The sequence below is a fragment of the Oncorhynchus mykiss genome, chromosome 24, assembly GCF_057628025.1.
Source record: "Oncorhynchus mykiss isolate SJ-2025 chromosome 24, ASM5762802v1, whole genome shotgun sequence".
Classification (NCBI taxonomy): domain Eukaryota; kingdom Metazoa; phylum Chordata; class Actinopteri; order Salmoniformes; family Salmonidae; genus Oncorhynchus; species Oncorhynchus mykiss.
The window spans coordinates 12,305,001-12,327,626 of record NC_143045.1 but is presented as its reverse complement, the minus strand read 5'-3'; the positions used below and the strand labels follow the sequence as shown (position 1 = coordinate 12,327,626).

Sequence of the window (22,626 nt, the reverse complement as noted above, 5' to 3'; positions counted from 1 at the left end):
CAGACAAAGTGAGGATGTTGAGAAACAAGCTGATCAATGACTTTGCTAGCAAGAAGGCTCAGCGCTGGGCTCTTGGTGAGTAAGGCTGAGCAAGGGTCAGTGATAACTGTTAAATGGCATGGCTATGGATATTGGATCACTACACACATGATGCCCAGAGGCTGAGAACAGACTGAGAACAAGATATATCTCAAAGTAATGGCTGGATTGCTATAAAATTTGTAGTGCACAATCATTTATTTTTTATTTTATTTATCCATTATTTTACCAGGTAAGTTGACTGAGAACACGTTCTCATTTGCATTAACGACCTGGGGAATAGTTACAGGGGAGAGGAGGGGGATGAACGAGCCAATTGTAAACTAGTCAAGACCCCAAGAGGAAGAAACCTAGTGATTTGGTGACCTCTTGACCTTTCCTCTAGCCATTCCATTTCTATTTATTTTCTTCCATTTTCCATTTCCACTTTTACAGCTGCTTATTTTCTAGTTGGTGTGCATACTTAAACATCTGCTGCTGATTTGATTATTTTGGAGAATTCTATAGAATGATATAACAAACAACAAAATAATAAAATCAGCAGCAGATTTGTTTTTAGTCCCATCTTTAGATGATAATGTTAGTTTATTTTAATTGAAGAGGTTAATGTATTTTTAAGTTATATTTATTTTAAGTTATTCATTAATGTTAAGAGAATTTTCCATTCAAGAATTGTACCATTAAAATGACATTTCGACTGTAAAAGATGCCCTTCAGCACATTTCTTATAGAGTGGATCAGTCTTGCATCAAATAGTGAATTCCACTGTATGCAGAATGTTGCGTGCATGTCCGCACAGTGTTATATTTTCACAGCTCACTGTCAGTAAATATCGTACAGTAAATATTGGACTACAAGAGAATTGCAAGCCTGCAAAGGTCACGTTATTTAAAGCTTTGAATGGGTCTATTGGGTTCTGGAGGTGTGTGGTTACAGCAATTGCGCAGGGTTGGTATGGCCTGTGGTGGTGGGGCCCAATGTGATATCTTTTCACGGGGCCCAAAATCCCTGGTGGCGCCCCTATCTGTTATATAGCTGTCTATTGTTACGCCAGTCACAGACCTGTAATTCTGAGTGACTTCTCTACTAGACCTTTCATTACTAGACCAATAGAAGAGACCATAAGAGAGGGGTTACCGCCTGGTATAAGGTCATTTAACTGACGCACTTATCCAGAGCAATTAGGGTTAAGTGCCTTGCTCAAGGGTACATTGGAAGATTTTTCACCTAGTCTAATCGGGATTCAAACTAGCAACCTTTCGATTACTGGCCCAATGATCTTAACCATTAGGCAACCTGCCACCCTATAAATGAAGGGTTTGATTCCAAAATGCGATATTTACATTTTCTACAATTTTGGTGAGTCAACTTTAATTAAAAATGCATATTGTGAAAGAGATAGAGCTGTTGTTTTTGTATCTTACCATGACATGCGCTAGTGAAAAGACAGACATGATTTGGCATCTTACCATGACATGGGCTAGTGAAAAGACAGACGTGATTTGGTATCTTACCATGACATGGGCTAGTGAAAAGACAGACGTGATTTGGTATCTTACCATGACATGGGCTAGTGAAAAGACAGACATGATTTGGTATCTTACCATGACATGGGCTAGTGAAAAGACAGACATGATTTTGTTCAAAATATATTGCAAGGCCATTTTATTTTAGAGAGATAAAATGTGGTTACTGACCGACTTTTCGGTTACTGGCCCAACACTATTAACCCCTAGTCTACCTTGCTATTTGGTGACAATGGATAGTTTCTGGTACTTACCTCAAATAATTCAAGTGTACAAACCTACACTTGTCTCAATGAATCTCAAAGAAACTAAAATGTAATGAATATGCTATTATGAGTTAATTGCCATTTTAACAATTTCAAAGTAACTACCTGCTAAATACCAGGACATAAAATAAAAGGTTACCCAAGAGTATTAGTAATAGGTGATTAAATGTAGTGCACTTTATTCACAAGTCTTACTTTTCTCACAGAAGGTTCCGGTCCATCCAGAGGAGCAGGTGCAGGCTCCACTCACATGGTCACACAGAGCCCCGTGCTGACACTGACAGTCCAGGGCACAGCCCCAACCATAGCTGCCCTCCACACACTCTGGGGGAACAGGGGAGAGACACAAGGACAACATCAGACAGAGATATTACCATCCAAAATATATACGCATTTGCTGCTGTAAGGGCATGTGTTTTGTCACAGCACAAATAATCCTGCAGCAACAGGATATTAACATGTAGTCCATCATTTTGCGTATTCGATAGTTAGGCTATTAGCTGGCCAAAAGTAGTCTACAAGAAAAGTGTAATACTATTAATATGACCGTGTGTTAGCGTAGGTTTTCAGTGAATTTATGTAAATCACAAAGCTCATCTGCATTTCCTGTGGTGCAGGAAAATTCTCATCAACAAAAGAGTGATCAAATGAAGATTCTTCATCTGTAGAACACTTGCTTGAGCCAGATCTGGTCCAAAGATGTGCTACAGTGTATTACCTAAAGATGGCAGTATTTCCAAAGAAATGTCTTACTCTGTTCACAGTGGTCTCCAGTGAAACCAGCCTCACACACACAGCGTCCAGTCACTGCATCACAACTCAGGGCTCGGTCTGCACAACGGCACCTGTTGGAGCACTCAGAGCCCCAGGACCCCTCCTCACAGGCTGTGGAGACACGCACACACCATCTTTACCAACCTCTGTGTGTGCATTTGTGTGTGTGGGCGTGCACCTGCCTGTGTGTATGTGTGATAGTGGTGCTTACGCGTAGTGCAGCCGTGTCCTGTTCGACCCGGGGGACATGTACAGTGTCCAGTGACAGGGTCACAGCTGGCATCAGGATGACAGACACAGGCACTCATACAGCCTGGCCCATAGGACCCTGGTGGACACACTGTGAAGCAGAGAAATAGTCAGGGTGAAATATAACACAGTATATCATAAGGTCTTTCTCTCTCACAGTCTCTCTCTTTCCTTTCCCCTCACTTTAGCAGGACTGCAGACTGCTGCCGTTTATTTATTTCCCTCACCAGTCTGGCAGAGTTGTTCTGTGTACCCAGGGTTGCAGTCACAGACTCCTGTCTGCGTGTTGCAGGAAGCGCCGTTCTCACACGCTCTACATGGGAACTGGCACTTCATCCCCCATAATCCCTCTGGGCAGTCTACGGGCAGGGGGGAGGGAAAATTCAGGGCTATAGCTATTGACCAGTTATAGAGCAGTTTTGGTGGTCAGTTCATTTGGTCAGGATAAGCCCTAATTGAGATGTATGACCATCAACACCACATGGTCTAACTGACTTCAGGTCATTGGTTTAAGAGCAGATCTGATTGGTGGACCGATGTCTTCCAATACTACTGTACTGTTTGAATTTAGATTCTCACCCCAGATTTGAAAAACAGCGAGGGACAATATGGAAGGAACGGCATGATATTTAAGTGAAAGATAAATACAGTATGATAATGAGTAATGATACATTTAACAGTAATACAGGTATTAAATACTGAGTTATGAAGCATTATAACTACCTTGTTGACAGGCCTTTCCTGTCTTCCCAACAGGGCAGATACACTCTCCTGTCATGGGGTCACAGGGTGCTCCTCCACACACACAGGTCCGGAGGCAGTTCTCCCCGAACTGACCAGCACTGCAGGCTACATACAGATACACAGAGGACGGAATGATGGAGGGAGAGAGAGACAGAGAGAAAGGGTTACACAAACCTTTTTTCATTTCCTGTGTATCTCCCTCGCTGGGATCGTGAGCAGTAGCAAGGCGATCTCAAAGCGGACTGATGTTGCATGGCCCGCTTTCACAACCTGGTGTCAATTCAAAGCTAAACAAAACCATAAAGAGATGGATGATTTGTTTGCTTTAATAAAAGGGAACCTCATGGAGGTCTGGACAATGCATTAGCTCTAAAATAACCCCCCCATGTTATCTTGTCCGGTCTATAGGGAGACAGAGTCATGATTTAAACAGAGCTCGTTCTTTAATATCTCTGGACCATAGGAGAGACTAACGCTACTGAAACGTTCCACTGGTCTGTAGAGCTGCCAGAAGAGGAACACTATTGAAGCCTATTGAGCAAACTAACACACACACATGTACGCATACGCACGCAGGCACTCACACACTCCCATTCATATTTCCACATTCATGAGGGAACAGTACAACATCGCTCTCTCTGAATTTAAGGTCAGGAGTTGTTCCTGAACGGACCAGGAAACACTCCTGTCCCTAGCTACATGCATTGTGGTTTGGGAGTCTCCTCCACAAGGGGGTTGGCTCACCCAGCTGACACAGGTTCCCATGGAGCCCTGCAGGACACCTCCAGGTGCACTCTCCACTCCTAGGGTCACAGGTCGCCCCACCTGGACAGTCACACTGATGCCCACAGCCACTACCATAGAACCCTGGATCACACTCTGGAGAGAAACACATGCACGCACACACACGTACACCCAGACACACACACACGTACACACAGACATACACACATGTGCACACAGACATACACACACTTGCACACGCACACACACACACGTACACCCAGACACACACACACACGTACACACAGACATGCACACACGTGCACACAGACACACACGTGCACACATCCATAAACACAGAAGAGGAGCTTCACTATCATCCAGACAACCATGAAACAATGTCATTTTTCTTTTTCAATAACCTCAATATCTGTGTACTGTATTGTCTGAGCCAGAACAGCTAACCTTGCTGACACTGAGAGCCATGGTGGCCAGGTTTGCACAGACAGGTCCCGTTCTTGGGATGGCAGCCCAGGGAATGGTCCAGAACACAGTCACACTCCTCAGAGCAGCCGACACCATAGGTCCACCTGGGACACGCTGGAGAAGGGAAGGTACTGTCAGTTCATCTCTAGGATCAGGGACCAAGCTACAGAAAGGGAATTAACATAATTTTCTTCATCCGTCACTACTGCAGTGTTCCTACAATCTGGTCCAAGAGACACAGGCAGTGCAGGCTTTTGTTCCAGACCAGTACTAAGATACCTGATTCAACTGAACTGTTTAGTTTATTAGCTGAATCAGGCTGGAACAAAAGCTCCAGAGGGCAGAAGAACACTCCTGTGCTACATTAAGATGTCAGTCGTGGTGGCTGCTGGGTACTGTAGTCTAGAGGATACGGGTACTCACGCAGGTGGCAGAAGCGCCCGTACAGCCCCGGGGCACACAGGCAGGCTCCATAGAGACGGTGGCAGCGCCCGTTGTTGGGGCAGTTACACCTCCGCCTACAGTGTTTCCCAAAGTATCCTTGTGGGCAACCTGTTAACAGGACACAGAAGAGTTGCACATGTGGTTAGACCAGATTTTGCCCTTCCAGCATGTAGCCTGGTCCGTGCGTGTGTGTGCGTGTGTGTGTGTGTGTGTCAGTCCCTACCGTCCTCACAGAGCTGGCCCTGCACCCCTGGTGGGCAAACACACCTCCCGGTTACTGGTTCACAGGAGCCCCCATTCTGGCACCGACACAGGCTGTTACAGGCCTGTCCATAGGTCCCTACAGGACAAGCTGGGAGGGGAGAGAGGGGAGAGAGAGAGAGACATTCTATCACTTGTCTTTCATATTATCTTCTTCACATGAGGGTCTTTCTTAGCTTTTTGATCTTCCCACATTAATCCCACACGGTTTGTATAGAAATGACCACACAACCCAGCTGGACCTTCTAAATGGGTTCAGTAAAAGCCAGTCAACATTCCATGTCACACTTCTTCTGCACAACTAGTTGATGAACCTCTGGGGGAAAATGTGTCAGTTAGCAATTAGTCATGTTTGTAGCCACGTGGCAATGTGGCAAGCTAGGCTAGTGCAAAATCAGTACATAACACGTTCTGAGAAAACTGAATATTTTGGTATAAAGATTTGTACTTTACTTCTATTCCTCTCTGGTTACACTGTATCCAGGGAAACACAGCACTGCCTTCCATATCTAACACATGCTGTCATGCAAAATGCAATAGCATGTCTACATAGTGTACATTATGAACACCAGCTCTTTCCATGACATAGTTGCAAAACTGAACGCAGTAAACCCTTGAGGCTGTTCTGGGTGCAACTCAATAGCAGGAAGGTGTTCTTAATATTTTGCACAGATCAGTGTATAATAATATTCTCTTCGCCACGTGGTAGTTATCTTCTTCCCAAGCTAACGATTAAAACCTAATGAGATGACAGAAATGGCCGTTCTCTGCTATGTTTTCAATCTTCCCCACTGGTCAGGGAAAATGGCCTCATCCTAACTCTTCTTGGTGTGAATTTGAACACTAGCCCAAAGGAGCATGTTTAAATGTATAACAATGACTGATTGTAATGGATTTATCCCTACATGGCTCCACAATTCCAAACATAATTATATCCCTGGTTCAGGTCCAGCTCAAAGACACTCATTAATCATGTTTGGTTGTGAAACAATGGCTTCTGGTCTCTTTCTAACAGTGTTTGACAGTGGACATCCCTGGCCTGGGGGCTGTATTCTGTCTATGGGGCACTTGGCCACTCTCCAGGCCAGATCTGGGTTCAAATACCTAACCCTGAGGACTAACCAATCAAATAACTGCCTGCTCAATAATATGCACTGAATAACACTGAAACTCTATCAGGTGATTGATGATTTCCAAGGGTTACAGTGATAATAAGAGAAGCTGTGGAGAGGAGAGGAGAGCGACTTACTCTCGTTGCAGATGACGCCAGTCCATCCAGGTGTACATTCACAGCGGTCTCTGTCCGCCCCACACGCTGCTCCGTTCTCACAGTCAGCACAGCTCACACCACAGCCATCCCCAAAGGAATCATCTAGACACACTGAGACACACACGCACATAGTCCAGTAAAACCATGGCATGATTTACAATTTTTGCCACATAAGGTAGGTCCAATGTCTGAGACAGAGTATATGTGTGACAACATTGATTATCAATCAGGCATGTATCTAAGCACTGATTCGCTACCTATGTGGCTGATCAGGGTGAGTTCCCCCCTCTGTGCCTCTTCCTCCTCATCATCACCATAGGGTGAGTGCAGGGCTGCAGTGTACTGCAGGAGCTGAGGGGGGCGTCGGAACAGCAAATCTGGCAACCGGTGCACTTCCAGATCCTCCTCTGGGTCATCCTCCTCTTCATCGTCATCCAGGTCACTGTCGTACAGCGCTGCATTGGGACAGACAGACAGACAGATGGAGAGGAGACACTCAGAACACTTTCACATTCAGCACATTTACATTACATCTAACTATACTATATTATACTATACTGTTTTATACTATACTATTCTATATTATACTATATTGTATTATACTATATTATACTATACTATAATATATTATACTATACTATATTATACTATCCTATACTGTATTATACTATACTATACTATTTTATGCTATACTATAATATACTCTACTATATTCTACTATACAATATTATACTATACTAAACTGTTTTATACTATACTATGCTATACTATAATATATTATACTATACTCTACTATTTTGTACTGTAATATATTGTATTATACTATACTATACTAAACTATACTGTATTATACTGTACTGTACTATACTATCATTTACATTACATTCATTTGAATGCTCAAGGTGATTTTAGCATTACTATAGCCTGCTGTTGGAAAACATCACAAATGTCTCTCAGAGTTACTTTCACATGTTTAAAAACAATGCATATAAATTCACTGTGAAATTACAGCACAGTATAGCATAGTATAGTAAAGTATAGTATCGTACAGCGTAGTATATTATAGCAGAGCAAAGCATCAGAGGGGTTGGGTTAAATGAGGAAGATACATTTCAGTTGAAGACATTCAGTTGTACAACTGACAAGGTCTCCCCTTTCCCTTAGTATAGCATAGTAAAGTACAGCGGAGTATAGCATAGGATAGTATCGTATAGTATAACTTGGCATAGTATAGCGCAGTATAATATTAGGATCAAATATCACTCACAGATGCAGGCTCTCTGGTCGTTGTCCAAACGGAAGCCCATTCTGCAGAAACACTCGTAGGTCCCCAGTGTGTTCACACAGTAGTGTTCACAGACAGAACTCTCTGCCAGGCACTCATCAATATCTGACAAGACCACAAAACAATAGGAAGTACTTTGCATATTTAGAAGGTACTGTACAAGTGTTCACTTTGCATTATCAAAACTAGTACAATGAGTTATTAGACACTGTCAATGCATAATCATCTTCTCTGTGATCGATCATCAATGTTGACTGCCACGGTCAAATGGATGCCTAAACATGCCCCTTCAAGTTTATCAAATCAAATCACATGTTATTTGTCACATGCTCCGAATACAACACCTTACAGTGAAATGCTGACTGACAAGCCCTTAACTAACAATGCAGTTCAAGAAATGGAGTTAAGAAAAGATTTACTAAATCAAAAAAGTAAAAAAATAAAACAAAAAGTAACACAATAAAATAACAATAACGAGGTTGTATACAGGGGGTGCCGGCACCGAGTCAATGTGTGGGGGTACAGGTTAGTTGAGGTCATTTGTACTTATAGGTAGGGGTAAAGTGACTATGCATAGATAATAAACAGTGAGTAGCAGCAGTGTAAAAACAAAGGGGGGGGGGGGGGGGGGGGGGGGGCATTTGATGAATTGTTCAGCAGTCTTATGGCTTAGGGGTAGAAGCTGTCAAGAGTCTCTAGTTCACTGTGTTGAATTTCATACTAACCATACTTAACATTCAGTCACCTCTGTCTTATACAATAATGTAAACTCAAACCAGGGTAAATTTGGACCAAGATAATGAGTGGATGCTGGTCAACGTATTATCCTCTTACCATTGCAGCCACAGCCATCTGCGTGGAGCCTGTGGCCTGCCTTGCAGCTGCACTCATAGCCCCCTGGGTAGTTCTTACAGAAATGACTGCAGCACGCCTCCCCACTCTCACACTCATCACTGTCTGGGGAGGTGCAACAAAAGATGATTGTTCATTTGGGCACGCAACGGAAAACATTTCAATACATTTTGCAACGGAAATTGTTTCAGAAGAAATATACAATACCAGTCAAAAGTTTGGACACACCTACTCATTCAAGGGTTTTTCTTTATTTTTACTATTTTCTACATTGTACAATAATAGTGAAGACGTCAAAACTATGAAATAACACATATGGAATCATATAGTAACCAAAAAAGTTTTAAACAATTCAAAATATATTTTAGATTCTGCTTTTCCTTCCCTCTAAGGTCCAACTCATCCCAAATCATCTCAATTGGGTTGAGGTCGGGTGATTGTGGAGGCCAGGTCATCTTATACAGCAATCCATCACTCTCCTTCTTGGCAATCCCATAGAGCAGTGGTTCCCAAACATTCAACCTCCAGCTGTGTACCCCTCTAGCACCAGGGTCAGCTGCGTACCCCCTCTAGCACCAGGGTCAGCACACTCTCAAATGTTGTTTTTTTGGCATCGTTGAAAGCCTACCACACACACACTATACGATGCATTTATTTAACATAAGAATGAGTGTGAGTTGTTGAACACAACACGGCTCGTGGGAAATAAGTTCTTATAGGACAAGGGCATAAATTATAATAGAATAATAATCAATAATTTTGCTCTTTATTTAGCCATTTTACAACCTTAATTGTTCTTCAAAAATTGTGAATAACTCATCACAGGTTAATGAGAAGGGTGTGCTTGAAAGGATGCACATAACTCTGCAATGTTGGGTTGTATTGGAGAGAGTCTCAGTCTTAAATCATTTTCCACACACAGTCTGTGCCTGTCTTTAGTTTTCATGCTAGTGAGGGCTGAGAATCCACTCTCACATAGGTACGAGGTTGCAAAGGGCATCAGTGTCTTAACAGCGCGATTTGCCAAGGCAGGATACTCTGAGTGCAGCCCTATCCAGAAATCTGGCAGTGGCTTCTGATGAAATTAAATGTTCACAGAACCGCTTGCTGCAATTTTGATGAGGCTCTCTTGTTCAGATATTGGTAAGTGGACTGGAGGCAGGGCATGAAAGGGATAACGAATCTAGTTGTTTGTGTCGTACCTGCATAATTACGCACCCAGCTCACTCAGGTGCTTCGCTATATCACATTTGACATTGTCCGTAAGCTTGAGTTCATTTGCACACAAAAAAATCATACAATGATGGAAAGACCTGTGTGTTGTCCTTGTAAAATGTAGACAGAGAAGAGCTCCAACTTCTTAATCGTAGCTTCAATTTTGTCCCGCACGTTGATGATATTACTAGTTTATCTAGCATATAATCGATGCGGTGCCTGTTAATTTATCATTGAATCATAGCCTACTTCGCCAAACGGGTGATTTAACAAGCCCATTCGCGAAAAAAGCACTGTCGTTGCACCAATGTACCTAACTATAAACATCAACGCCTTTCTTAGTCAATACACAAGTATATATTTTTAAACCTGCATATTTAGTTAATATTGCCTGCTAACATGAATTTCTTTTAACTAGTGAAATTGTGCCACTTCTCTTGCGTTCTGTGCAACAGAGTCAGGGTATATGCAGCAGTTTGGGCTGCCTGGCTCGTTGCGAACTGTGTGAAGACCATTTCTTCCTAACAAAGACAGCCAACTTCGCCAAATGGGGGATGACTAAAAAAGCCCATTTGCAAAAAAAGCCCAATCGTTGCACGAATGTACCTAACCATAAACATCAATGCCTTTCTTAAAATCAATACACAGAAGTATATTTTTTGAAACCTGCATATTTAGTTAACAGAAATCCAGGTTAGCAGGCAATATAAACTAGGGAAATTGTGTCACTTCTCTTGCATTCATTGCACGCAGTCAGGATATATGCAACAGTTTGGGCCGCCTGGCGCGTTGCGAACTAATTTGCCAGAATTGTACGTAATTATGACATAACATTGAGGTTATGCAATGTAACAGGAATTTTTAGACTTATGGATGCCACCCGTTAGATAAAATACAGAACTGTTCCGTATTTCACTGAAAGAATAAACGTTTTATTTTCAAAATGATAGTTTCCGGATTTGACCATATTAATGACCCAAGGCTCATATTTCTGTGTGTTATTATATTATAACTAAGTCTATAATTTGATATTTGATAGAGCAGTCTGACTGAGCGGTGGTAGGCAGCAGCAGGCTCGTAAGCATTCATTCAAACATCACTTTCGTGCGTTTGCCAGCAGCTTTTCGTTGTGCTTCAAGCTTTGCGCTGTGCTTCAAGCTTTGCGCTGTTTATGACTTCAAGCCTATCAACTCCCGAGATTAGGCTGGTGTAAACGTTGTGAAATGGCTAGCTAGTTAGCGGGGTGCACGCTGATTGCATTTCAATTGGTGACGTCACTCGCTCTGAGACCTTGAAGTAGTTGTTCACCTTGCTCTGCAAGAGCCGCGGCTTTTGTGGAGCGATAGGTAACGACGCTTCGAGGGTGGCTGTTGTCGATGTGTTTCTGGTTCGAGCCCAGGTAGGAGCGAGGAGAGGGACGGAAGCTATACTGGTGCACTGGCAATATTAAAGTGCCTATAAGAACATCCAATAGTCAAAGGTATATGAAATACAAATCGTATAGAGAGAAATAGTCCTTTAATTCCTATAATAACTACAACCTAAAACTTCTTACCTGGGAATATTGAAGGAACCACCAGCTTTCATATGTTCTCATGTTCTGAGCAAGGAACTTAAACGTTAGCTTTTTTACATGGCACATATTGCACTTTTACTTTCTTCTCCAACACTTTGTTTTTGCATTATTTAAACCAAATTGAACATGTTTCATTATTTATTTGAGGCTAAATTGATTTTATTTATGTATTATATTAAGTTGAAATAAAGGTGTTCAATCAGTATTGTTATAATTGTCATTATTACAAATGAATAAATAAATAAAAATTGTCCGATTAATCAGTATAAGCTTTTTTTGGTCCTCCAATAATCGGTATCGGTATCGGCATTGAAAAATCATTATCGGTCGACCTCTAAAAAATATCCTCTCATGTTGTCCTGGTTTCCAGTGGTTTGCAGAAGAGGATGTCTTCCTTAATTGACCCTCCATAAACGTAACGGACATATACCAGGAGCGTTGCCAGGCCCGCCACGTCTGTTGACTCATCCAGCTGTAACGCATATAATTCACTGGCTTGTGTGCAAAGCAGTAATTGTTTCAAAACACCTTCTGCCATGTCACTGATGTGTCGTGAAACAGTGTTGTTTGATGAAGGCATTGTCTGTATAGTTTCGTTGGCCTTTTCCCCCAGCATTGTCCGTCCCAGCCATACCCATGGCAGCAGGAAGAATGTCAGGAAGTCCTCCACAATAGTATGGTGCTTGCCTGTTCTAGCTACTCGGTAGCTCACTATATAAGGTGCTTCTAGCCCCTTCTTATTAATGTTATCTGTTGCTTTTATACATGTCTTACTACTTGAAAGTTGTCTTTATTCTCACTCAAAAAACTCCCGTGGCTTATTTGTCAAATACAGGCTACCTGTATTTAACATTGTTTCGTTATTTTGCTGAACACTTGATGGTTTAATTTTATTTTGGCAGTGAAACGAGGCCACTCAGGCGAGAAAAAAAAACCTCACCCAAATGTATAGCCCAGTTGGAAAATGTAAATGTACTGTTTGAAAATGTGAAGAAACATTTTATAATTGTATAATAATATATTTTTTTAAATCACATTTTTATTTGGCGTACCCCTGACGGCATTGCGCGTTCCCCAGTTTGGGAATACCTGCCGTAGAGGATGATGGACTGTCGTTTCTCTCTGCTTATTTGAGCTGTTCTTGCCATAATATGGACTTTGAGCTGTCTTCTGTATACCAACCCTACCTTGTCACAACACATCACAGCTCAAATGTATAAGAAGGAAATAAATTCCACAAATGAACTTTTAACAGGGCACACCTGTTGATTGAGAGAATGCCAAGAGTGTGCAAAGGTGTCATCAAGGCATAAGGTGGTTACTTTGAAGAATTTGTTAAACACTTTGTTGGTTACTACATGATTCCATATGTGTTATTTTATAGTTTTGATGTCTTCACTATTATTCTACAATGTGGAAAATAGTGAAAATAAAGAAAAACCTTTGAGTGAGTGGGTGTGTCCAAACTTTTGACTGGTACTGTATATATTTGGTGCTTAATTAACAAGACCCATATTTGATCTGTTCCTTCTATACTCGCCATAGACTAAAGAACGAAATTGACTAAACGAGAATGACTAAACCAGGAGTTTTTCCTTACCTTTTGACCTGACCAGGAAAAACTCTGACAAGCTCTGACAATGATGACCCAACAGAGAGTACTCACCCACACAGGTCTTCCTGTCCTCAGCCAGTTGGTATGCTTGGTTACAGGAGCAGAGGGGTCCGTTGGTGGTGTGTTCACAGTGGTGGGAGCATCCTCCGTTGTTCTTCTCACAGCTGTTCACGATCTCCATCTCAATGCCTGCAAATAGGAGGATACAACCAGTCAAGTGAAGGCTGGCACCCAACAACAGTATCCGTTTGCAATACACCAAAACATTAGCCATCTTTCACACGTTAGCGTCACATGAACATACTGCAATTAGGGTCAGGGAGATTTTCCTGATCATGTCACCTGACCAGGATAAACTCCTGACCTTAGTTATAAGCCTACGACGAGGGACCCAGGCTTCTTTTTGGCCCTAACCATGATATTACACAACTGTGATTTTGCCTGCTTTAGTTGAATTTACTGAATGTAAGTCACTTTGGGTAAGAAGAGCATCTGCTAAATGACTAATGTAAATGATCATGTATACTCACGGTAGCACTGTTTTCCGTCAGCGCCCAGCTCAAAGCCAGGGTTACACACACAGCTGAAAGAGCCCAGGGTGTTGACACAGCGATGGGCACACATGGCCTGGCCCGAGCTGCACTCATCTATGTCTACAAAGGATAGAATGATATACTGTAAATCAATAGGGCACAGTCACAAAGCACAAGCAGAGATTATATTACAGGGATGCCATTTTTATTGATATGAGGCTATGAATGAGGCTACGAATATAAGCTAGGTACAACATGACCACTTCCTCTGTTTTCGAGGCGGGGAAAATGCTTCTGGTTAAGAAATTGACTTGTGGGTCAGTGATCTGCTCTTGACCTTTCATCATAGTAATGCTAAAGCACAAGCCTGGTGGTGGGCTGCTCTGGGTGATTATGAAGCATACTGCAAACACACACACACACACACACACACACACAAAGGCATGCACGCACTCACACACACACACACACACAGAGTGTTGTGTTTAATGAAGTTGCCTGAACCCTATAGCCTTCTAGCCACCCCATGTTATAGTAGTAACTTCCAGCCATAGCATTAATCAGCTTTAGGCCCCACACATATAGACAGCACAGCTCCAGTCATACATACGGCCCGGAGGGCTGGGTCATAAAGCCTCAGCTCTAATGGCCCTGGGAAAAAGGCAACTCTCTGATGAATGTTGTCCAGGAGCACTGATTTGAAGAATAGCAAACGTTTACATTAACGGAGTGTCAGTTAAACCACCATTAAAACTCAATGTTCACAAAGTTCATGAGATGGATAGAGGTGATGGCTATGATTTTTCAGTGGCCAGTTCTCAATGATGGCTTTAATGGACTAGGCTTGCTTTCTTAAGAGGGTTCATGGTGGTGGAGATTTATAGACAAGTTCGTAAAAGTCTCTTTCACTCTTGGACATTTCTGGGAAGGTTGTCTGCATGTAACAGCATATTGAAATATGAGAACCATAGTTTGTGTGTGTGTGTGTGTGTGTGCATATCAGTGCATTTCCAGACATACTGTACACGTGTGTGCTCTTACCCTCACAGCCCTGGCTGTCTCTGGCCAGTGTGTACCCTGGTCTGCAGCTGCACTCTGCTTCACCGTCCACAGAATGACATAGCTGAGCACAGCCTCCATTCCTGTCCACACAGGGGTCCCTCACTGACAGACAGACAGACAGACAACCACAGAGGGCAGACAGACCAGGCCACAGTCAGCACAGCATGTGACTTTATGACCTTCATGTAACTCAGTGTCAATTTGCTGAGAAAGTTTTACTTAGTCATGTCCTGGTCATGCCAAAACGGAAACCTTCCTCCTGTTCTTTATATGTAACTATTAGCTCTCCATTCTAACATAAAGACACTATTGTTGTAACTGTAGGGAAGTCAGAGCACCATATCCAGTGTAGTCAAGACTCACACTCGCAGTGCTTCCCATCCCTCTTCAGCTGATAGTTCATACGACACTCGCACTTGTAGTGGTCGTTGTCCATGTCCACACACTTCTGTTCACAGCCGCCATTCTTCACCGAGCAGGAGTTCACAGCTTCATAGTTGGGACAGACAGAAAGACAGACACAAGAAATGAACAACTTCACATATGACAGACTAGAGAAAAATATTTCTGTATGCAAATGAAATGATGTGGCAACTGTCAGTAGAGAGGTATTCGACAGCATGCTGAGGTAGTTAGAAATGTAGGATCTTAAAGTAATTGCTCTTTGGTCGCTGAATTTTATGCACAGCAGGAAAAGCAAACTTGTATTGTATTTGAGATTTAAAAAAGCTTCTAAAGTTTGAAATTTCCACTTTGAAATTTCAGACTTGATTTGCCCTGCCAAAAAAATGTATCAACCCCTACAAAAATTACCATTAATTATAATCACATTTTCTGTTGCTGCAGGATTATTTTCATGCTGTAGCCAACTAACTCAAATTAAGATCCTACATCTGTACTTTCGCTAATGTTGTCTTTGATCACTATTTGGTGAGTAAACGAGTAACCCTTCTTAGAGACCTGTCACTAAAGTGTGAATTCAAAGAAGGAAGAACCATATTGTGGGCTACAACACTGTTGGACCAGCTCCATCTTTTCACAACACCATAATGGGAATTTGTGATTACAGAAAGCTCTAAAGACTGGAAATTGGATAATGATTGTTCCAGGTTCCAGCTTCTCCAGAGGGTGCCCCTGGTTGGGTTCTAATGCTCTTTCCATCCGTGAGTATCCCTCTTATGATTTACTCCTGTGCTGAGTAAGGAAGTCAGTGCTGGGCCTTCAGGGTGCCTTAAAGACAGACCCTATTACACAGACGGCCTGTAAAACTGGAGGGGGAAAGGTTAGCTTTAACTGTGATGACTTCAGCAGACGCAATTAGGAAGCCAAGCAGAGACACCTCCCCTCTCATCCCCCTCATCCCTCAACCACCACCCACCAATCCTGAGTCTACACCCACAGGGCTGGAGACAACAGTGAACTTTGTCTTCACTAACACTAATGCTCCCACACAAGTGATATTTGATCAGGTTTTATTGATTATAGGGAGTAGCAAATAGTGAGTTGGGCATGACCTTTATTCTAAGTTATTTTTGTTGTCCAGCTCCTGTGCCAATAGGTTGGACCTACATAAACACTCTTAATTTCCAACGTTGGGAATCTAAAACCTTCTCTTGTCCTCCTAATGGAGCCTCGAGTACTTGATGTAGTTTCCCATCACTTCAGACCAACTGGTAGTCGTGTGGTTGAGTAGCTGTGTTCTCTCACGTTGGAACTGTGTGCTGGAGACACAAAACAGAGACACTTTCTCCGTTGGTGGAAGTGTGAATCGCGGTCCAGTCTCCTGGAGTTTCAAAGGCAGCACCAGATGTTAGCTTTGTTAGCTACGCAGGCGCAAACCAAAAAGTAGCGTCATTCGAAATGGCAAGGAGCAAAACCTACTAAAATGAATTAGGTAGTAAGCTACGGAACAGATGTTGGAAAATGTGTGGAGGAGATTGTTTGGTGAACTGTGCTTGTGTAATGAGTAACCTTGACTGAGACCTGAATATTGGAGTATTGGCTTTCAATGCCTAAACCAATGCCTTTAACTCAGAGGGCTAACTATAACTCAGAGGGCTAACTTCAACTCAGAGGGCTAACTTCAACTCAGAGGGCTAACTTCAACTCAGAGGGCTAACTTCAACTCAGAGGGCTAACTTCAACTCAGAGGGCTAACTTCAACTCAGAGGGCTAACTTCAACTCAGAGGGCTAACTTCAACTCAGAGGGCTAACTTCAACTCAGAGGGCTAACTTCAACTCAGAGGGCTAACTTCAACTCAGAGGGCTAACTTCAACTCAGAGGGCTAACTTCAACTCAGAGGGCTAACTTCAACTCAGAGGGCTAACTTCAACTCAGAGGGCTAACTTCAACTCAGAGGGCTAACTTCAACTCAGAGGGCTAACTTCAACTCAGAGGGCTAACTTCAACTCAGAGGGCTAACTTCAACTCAGAGGGCTAACTTCAACTCAGAGGGCTAACTTCAACTCAGAGGGCTAACTTCAACTCAGAGGGCTAACTTCAACTCAGAGGGCTAACTTCAACTCAGAGGGCTAACTTCAACTCAGAGGGCTAACTTCAACTCAGAGGGCTAACTTCAACTCAGAGGGCTAACTTCAACTCAGAGGGCTAACTTCAACTCAGAGGGCTAACTTCAACTCAGAGGGCTAACTTCAACTCAGAGGGCTAACTTCAACTCAGAGGGCTAACTTCAACTCAGAGGGCTAACTTCAACTCAGAGGGCTAACTTCAACTCAGAGGGCTAACTTCAACTCAGAGGGCTAACTTCAACTCAGAGGGCTAACTTCAACTCAGAGGGCTAACTTCAACTCAGAGGGCTAACTTCAACTCAGAGGGCTAACTTCAACTCAGAGGGCTAACTTCAACTCAGAGGGCTAACTTCAACTCAGAGGGCTAACTTCAACTCAGAGGGCTAACTTCAACTCAGAGGGCTAACTTCAACTCAGAGGGCTAACTTCAACTCAGAGGGCTAACTTCAACTCAGAGGGCTAACTTCAACTCAGAGGGCTAACTTCAACTCAGAGGGCTAACTTCAACTCAGAGGGCTAACTTCAACTCAGAGGGCTAACTTCAACTCAGAGGGCTAACTTCAACTCAGAGGGCTAACTTCAACTCAGAGGGCTAACTTCAACTCAGAGGGCTAACTTCAACTCAGAGGGCTAACTTCAACTCAGAGGGCTAACTTCAACTCAGAGGGCTAACTTCAACTCAGAGGGCTAACTTCAACTCAGAGGGCTAACTTCAACTCAGAGGGCTAACTTCAACTCAGAGGGCTAACTTCAACTCAGAGGGCTAACTTCAACTCAGAGGGCTAACTTCAACTCAGAGGGCTAACTTCAACTCAGAGGGCTAACTTCAACTCAGAGGGCTAACTTCAACTCAGAGGGCTAACTTCAACTCAGAGGGCTAACTGTAACTCAGAGGGCTAACTTCAACTCAGAGGGCTAACTGTAACTCAGAGGGCTAACTTCAACTCAGAGGGCTAACTTTAACTCAGAGGGCTAACATAATCTTGAGTTGTGCTGACGACCGGGATCGAATCTGGTCTCACATGGTCATTACTCACCAATGCAGGTCCTTCCATCAGTGTGCATGCGGAAGCCCTGACTGCACTCACAGTGGTAGGAGCCTGGCGTGTTCACACAGGTCTGCTGGCAGCCGCCATTCAGCTCCTCACACTCATTCGCGTCTACGGAGGAGACAGATGGACAGACAATCAAACCTGGGCTCAAAAACTATGTGAAAATGTTCAGACTTTGAGCCAATATTCTCAGACACTCTCAAAGCAAGTGTGCTGCAGAACAAGTTCATTTTAATAGGAGGTTGTGCCAGTTTATTCCCTCTATGGGCATTGATGAAGGAAGTTTGAAGGAATGCTTTATTATGATGGAATAATACACAAATCTTTAGACAACATTTGTGACTTGAGCACTCTAACAGACATGAACCAAAAAATGGCCACATTCATCAGGAGACTAATATGTGTGTTACAGTGGATGTGTCCCAAATGGCAACCTATTCCCTATATAGTGCACTACTTTTGACCAGAGCTCTATGGGGCCTGATCAAAAGTAGTGCACTAAATAGGGAATAGGATGCTATTTGGGATGTAGTGTTTTCATGGGTGTTCCAGAGGAGAGTGTTAAAGGCCCAAGTTATAGCGATGCTTGTCATGACCCATGACCGTGTCACACTTAGGAATGCAGTAAAAATGTTCCTGCACTGTAGTTCTTTTTAGTTTGACAACAATCTCATAGTTGGACGCTGACACAATAAGAAGGTTGGCTTGATGATGGAAGTGATGACTTCACGAGAGACTGTTTCAGGAACACAATGTTAATGACCACTTTATAGACTAACTCACCACTTTGATACAATTAAATCAACCATTAATATTGAATCACCAATTGGACACACATTCTCTTCATCAGTGGAAGTTTGCGTACAGCACTTTGCTGTTAACTCTAATGACTAGGACCAGGAGTATGTTCTGACCACATGACCCGATTAGGAAAACCTCATGGACCCTACTTATAGCCCTCTGAACTGGAGTGCAGAGTTCTTCCTGGTCAGGTCATGTGGTCAGGGATTCCTCTAGCCCTAGTATTGATGATTCACCACTGGCGCTCTTTCAACACAGGTTGTCTGCTATGCAGCAGAACTGAGTGTTTAGGACCATTCCAGAACCATTCTGGTACATCTAAACATATGTTCCATGTTGTTCCATGTTCTAGGGAGCAGAGGCATGATGAGGAGACAACATACCTGAGTGCTCCTCCAAGGACAGTCAACGTTGACGACCCATTTGGAGAACACCAACGAGTCGAGCTGTTTCAATTACTTTCTGATTCCTGCTAATCCCTAGTGGGATTTGCACTGCAGGCAACTACTGGTGATGACAGTAGCACTGATACAGAGTCAGATGTATTTTCACTCCCCCTAATGGTTTATTTTATGATTGGGCCTAAGGTAATCTGATACCAGATCTGGGGTTAAGGGCATTCTCTATTCAACACAGCAGTCTCAGCTCGTGGGAATGTTCTCATAATGAACTAAATGCTACTTTAATTATGTAACCTCCACTAGAAGAGGCTAAGAGCGGGTCAAAGAGGAGGGCTGTCTGCCGTGTAAGGAGCCTTTTCGTAACTGGCACATAGATTGTGAGGTTCCAGGACTGAAAAGTCACATGCCAATCCATTTAGACCAATCAGCTGCCTCGCTGAGTGAGGATACCTGAATGGTAATAGTTGCAGTGGAAGTTTGGAAGGTAGCATATTTAAGGTTTGTCGTGTGAGAGGATTTCAGCAGGATACAAAGGACATCTTTCATTCAAGCGTAAGGCTGAGACTCTGGGAGTTGGGTTGGGGGTTGAATGTCGTCTGAATGTTATTGTGTGGCAGCCTTGACCTGAGCAGAAGATGCTGGGTCTGCCTGAGAGGCTGACAGCTGTTTGGGGAGGTGACCGCCCATCCCCCGCATCTCAACTCCAAAACTCCACTCTCCTAGGATTAACACCATCCTTTGTGGAGGGTTGCAGACAGAAACATTTAACCCTGGAATGGTCTGTTCCAGAATCAAAAGGGTTTGTTGGAACATGGCTCCTACAGACTCCTACACCATTTCTGAGACGTCTTCAGTTTATATCTTCACTGGTGTCCAGTGATCAAACTCTCACTAGATCGTGACACCGTCCCATGTCAGGGGTCAAAGGCTAAGGGCACCTGTTGACACCTGCACCCCCTCAGAGCAACAGGGCCATAGCCCTGTCAGCTAACGCAGACAACTCAGCTAACTCAGCATGCTTCTGTCAGAACAAATAGGCAGGGTTTTGATTTCACTGGTTGACCAGATCTCCACCCCTGTTCAGATTGTGTTCCCTGTGTGTGTGTGTGGTCTGCTAAGCTCTTTTGTGTCTCTGACTCTTCCTGTCTCTGTCTGAAGTGGAGAAAACAGCACAGCACAGGGCCTGCAAGAGGACATTTGTGGATGACCTACGCCCAATCCTCAAGGAGCATTTTAAGGTTTAAGGTTTTAAGGTTTAAGTCCTTCTCTGCCCTCCTGACCACCACACCCACCCAGGAGGCCCAGCTCGCCCTCTTTCTCACCCTGACAGGCCTTGTCATCAGGGCCCAGTCGACTGCCCTCGGGGCACTTGCAGTAGAAGCTTCCAATGGTGTTGCAGCAATGTCCCTCACAGCCGCCGTTAGCTGTCGAGCACTCGTTGACATCTGGGGAAGGAAGGAAAGCCAGAACCTCAGTTTTTATAGCCTACAAACTGCAATGTAAGCAAAACTGAACCCAAATCCATTGTAAACTGTGGAGCTTTGGAGCTTCTCCCTTCTTTGGTTGAATCCTTCCCCTCTGTTTTGTAAGACGTTTTTCTCTCTCAACCATAAAGGAAGTCTCTCCAACCTTTCAGTAAGTTCATTTTCTCTCCCTGACTTTGTAGATGTCCCAGCGGTCCAACAGAGGGCCATCTTTAAGAGACCAAGCTTTAAGACAGACCCAGCTTTAAGACAGACCCAGCTTTAAAACAGACCCAGCTTTAAGACAGACCCAGCCTTAAGACAGACCCAGCCTTAAGACAGACCCAGCCTTAAGACAGACCCAGCCTTAAGACAGACCCAGCTTTAAGACAGACCCAGCTTTAAGACAGACCCAGCTTTAAGACAGACCCTGCCTTAAGACAGACCCAGCTTTAAGACAGACCCAGCTTTAAGACAGACCCAGCTTTAAGACAGACCCAGTAGTGCTTTGATGACTGTTTCTAGAGAGAAAAACTAAACCATGTCCTAACTTCAGTCCTGTTGTTCATCTGCTGGGGCCAATGTAGCTGGAAGCAAGGCATGAGGAACAAGGGAAGCTAGCTACATAATATAGCTTACATATGCCATACACATTGATGAGGAAGAGCCCGGCAAACTCTTGTTTTGAGGTTCAAGCTAAAGGGTAAAGCCAAAGCACACTCTTTTCATCACTCCACAGACAGATGCTTGGCCTTAAATTGCAGTCATTACTTTGCATGTGAATGTAAACAGGTACTCCCAATTAAATGACGACGCTGACAGAGTCAGTCGGGCATGAGAACTGTTTTTATGCTCTTCACATTTTCTCGCTTTCTTTTTTCTCTCCTCTGAAATGGTTTCCAGCTTGTTGCTGCCTGGTTGTTTACCCCTTGTTCTCTTCCATTAATACTACAGGCTCTGTGGTGCTGGTATCATGACTCCGATCAGCTCCTTTTTACAGTGATCTTGTGGAATGTCTTCAAAGGAGATATCATTCGACACAATATACTGCTAATACAATCAAGCTGTGTCATTCAAACACACTCAACATGTGTGAGAGTTTCTCATTCAGATATTTGAGCGTGCTCCATTTCAAACCCACATGTGCATAGAGTAATGTTAAATGTTCGCACAATGTCATAGTTTGTTTCTTTACTTGCATATGGAGTAGCATTCAAGCTTTCTAGTTGAGTCAGTACATCTGTTGTTAGATGGTTCTGAGTTCCATCATGGCTCACTGTGGGGACAGACAAGAGGTCCTTGACTAGAGTTCATTTGTCCTCTGTGTGCTGATCAAACGCTGTGTGGTTCGAAGTCCCTGTAGTTGAGATGTATTGGGACAACAGCTTATTGTCAGTCAGTACAGGAATGTGTGGACAGAGGTGTGAGAATTCTCTAATGTCTGTCAAGGCAATCTCAG

At 43.3% G+C, this 22,626-nt stretch overlaps 1 protein-coding gene across 2 annotated transcripts in view; it reads right to left on the bottom strand.

Annotated features, from left to right (window-relative positions):
* The window catches only part of LOC110503322 (uncharacterized), a 90,362-nt gene that overhangs the window by 33,090 nt on the left and 34,646 nt on the right, over window positions 1–22,626 (bottom strand). For both annotated transcript variants that reach the window (XM_036961613.2, XM_036961615.2), the window contains exons 5-23: window positions 21,027–21,149; window positions 18,488–18,610; window positions 15,284–15,409; window positions 14,900–15,022; window positions 13,856–13,978; window positions 13,377–13,514; window positions 8,902–9,024; window positions 8,050–8,172; window positions 7,040–7,237; window positions 6,762–6,893; window positions 5,475–5,603; window positions 5,231–5,359; window positions 4,787–4,921; window positions 4,343–4,477; window positions 3,578–3,703; window positions 3,082–3,213; window positions 2,817–2,945; window positions 2,585–2,716; window positions 2,027–2,155 (exon numbers count right to left, since the gene is read on the bottom strand). In XM_036961613.2, coding sequence (XP_036817508.1) covers window positions 2,027–2,155; window positions 2,585–2,716; window positions 2,817–2,945; window positions 3,082–3,213; window positions 3,578–3,703; window positions 4,343–4,477; window positions 4,787–4,921; window positions 5,231–5,359; window positions 5,475–5,603; window positions 6,762–6,893; window positions 7,040–7,237; window positions 8,050–8,172; window positions 8,902–9,024; window positions 13,377–13,514; window positions 13,856–13,978; window positions 14,900–15,022; window positions 15,284–15,409; window positions 18,488–18,610; window positions 21,027–21,149 — 2,508 coding nt within the window. The remainder of the gene's footprint in view (window positions 1–2,026; window positions 2,156–2,584; window positions 2,717–2,816; window positions 2,946–3,081; window positions 3,214–3,577; window positions 3,704–4,342; window positions 4,478–4,786; window positions 4,922–5,230; window positions 5,360–5,474; window positions 5,604–6,761; window positions 6,894–7,039; window positions 7,238–8,049; window positions 8,173–8,901; window positions 9,025–13,376; window positions 13,515–13,855; window positions 13,979–14,899; window positions 15,023–15,283; window positions 15,410–18,487; window positions 18,611–21,026; window positions 21,150–22,626) is intronic.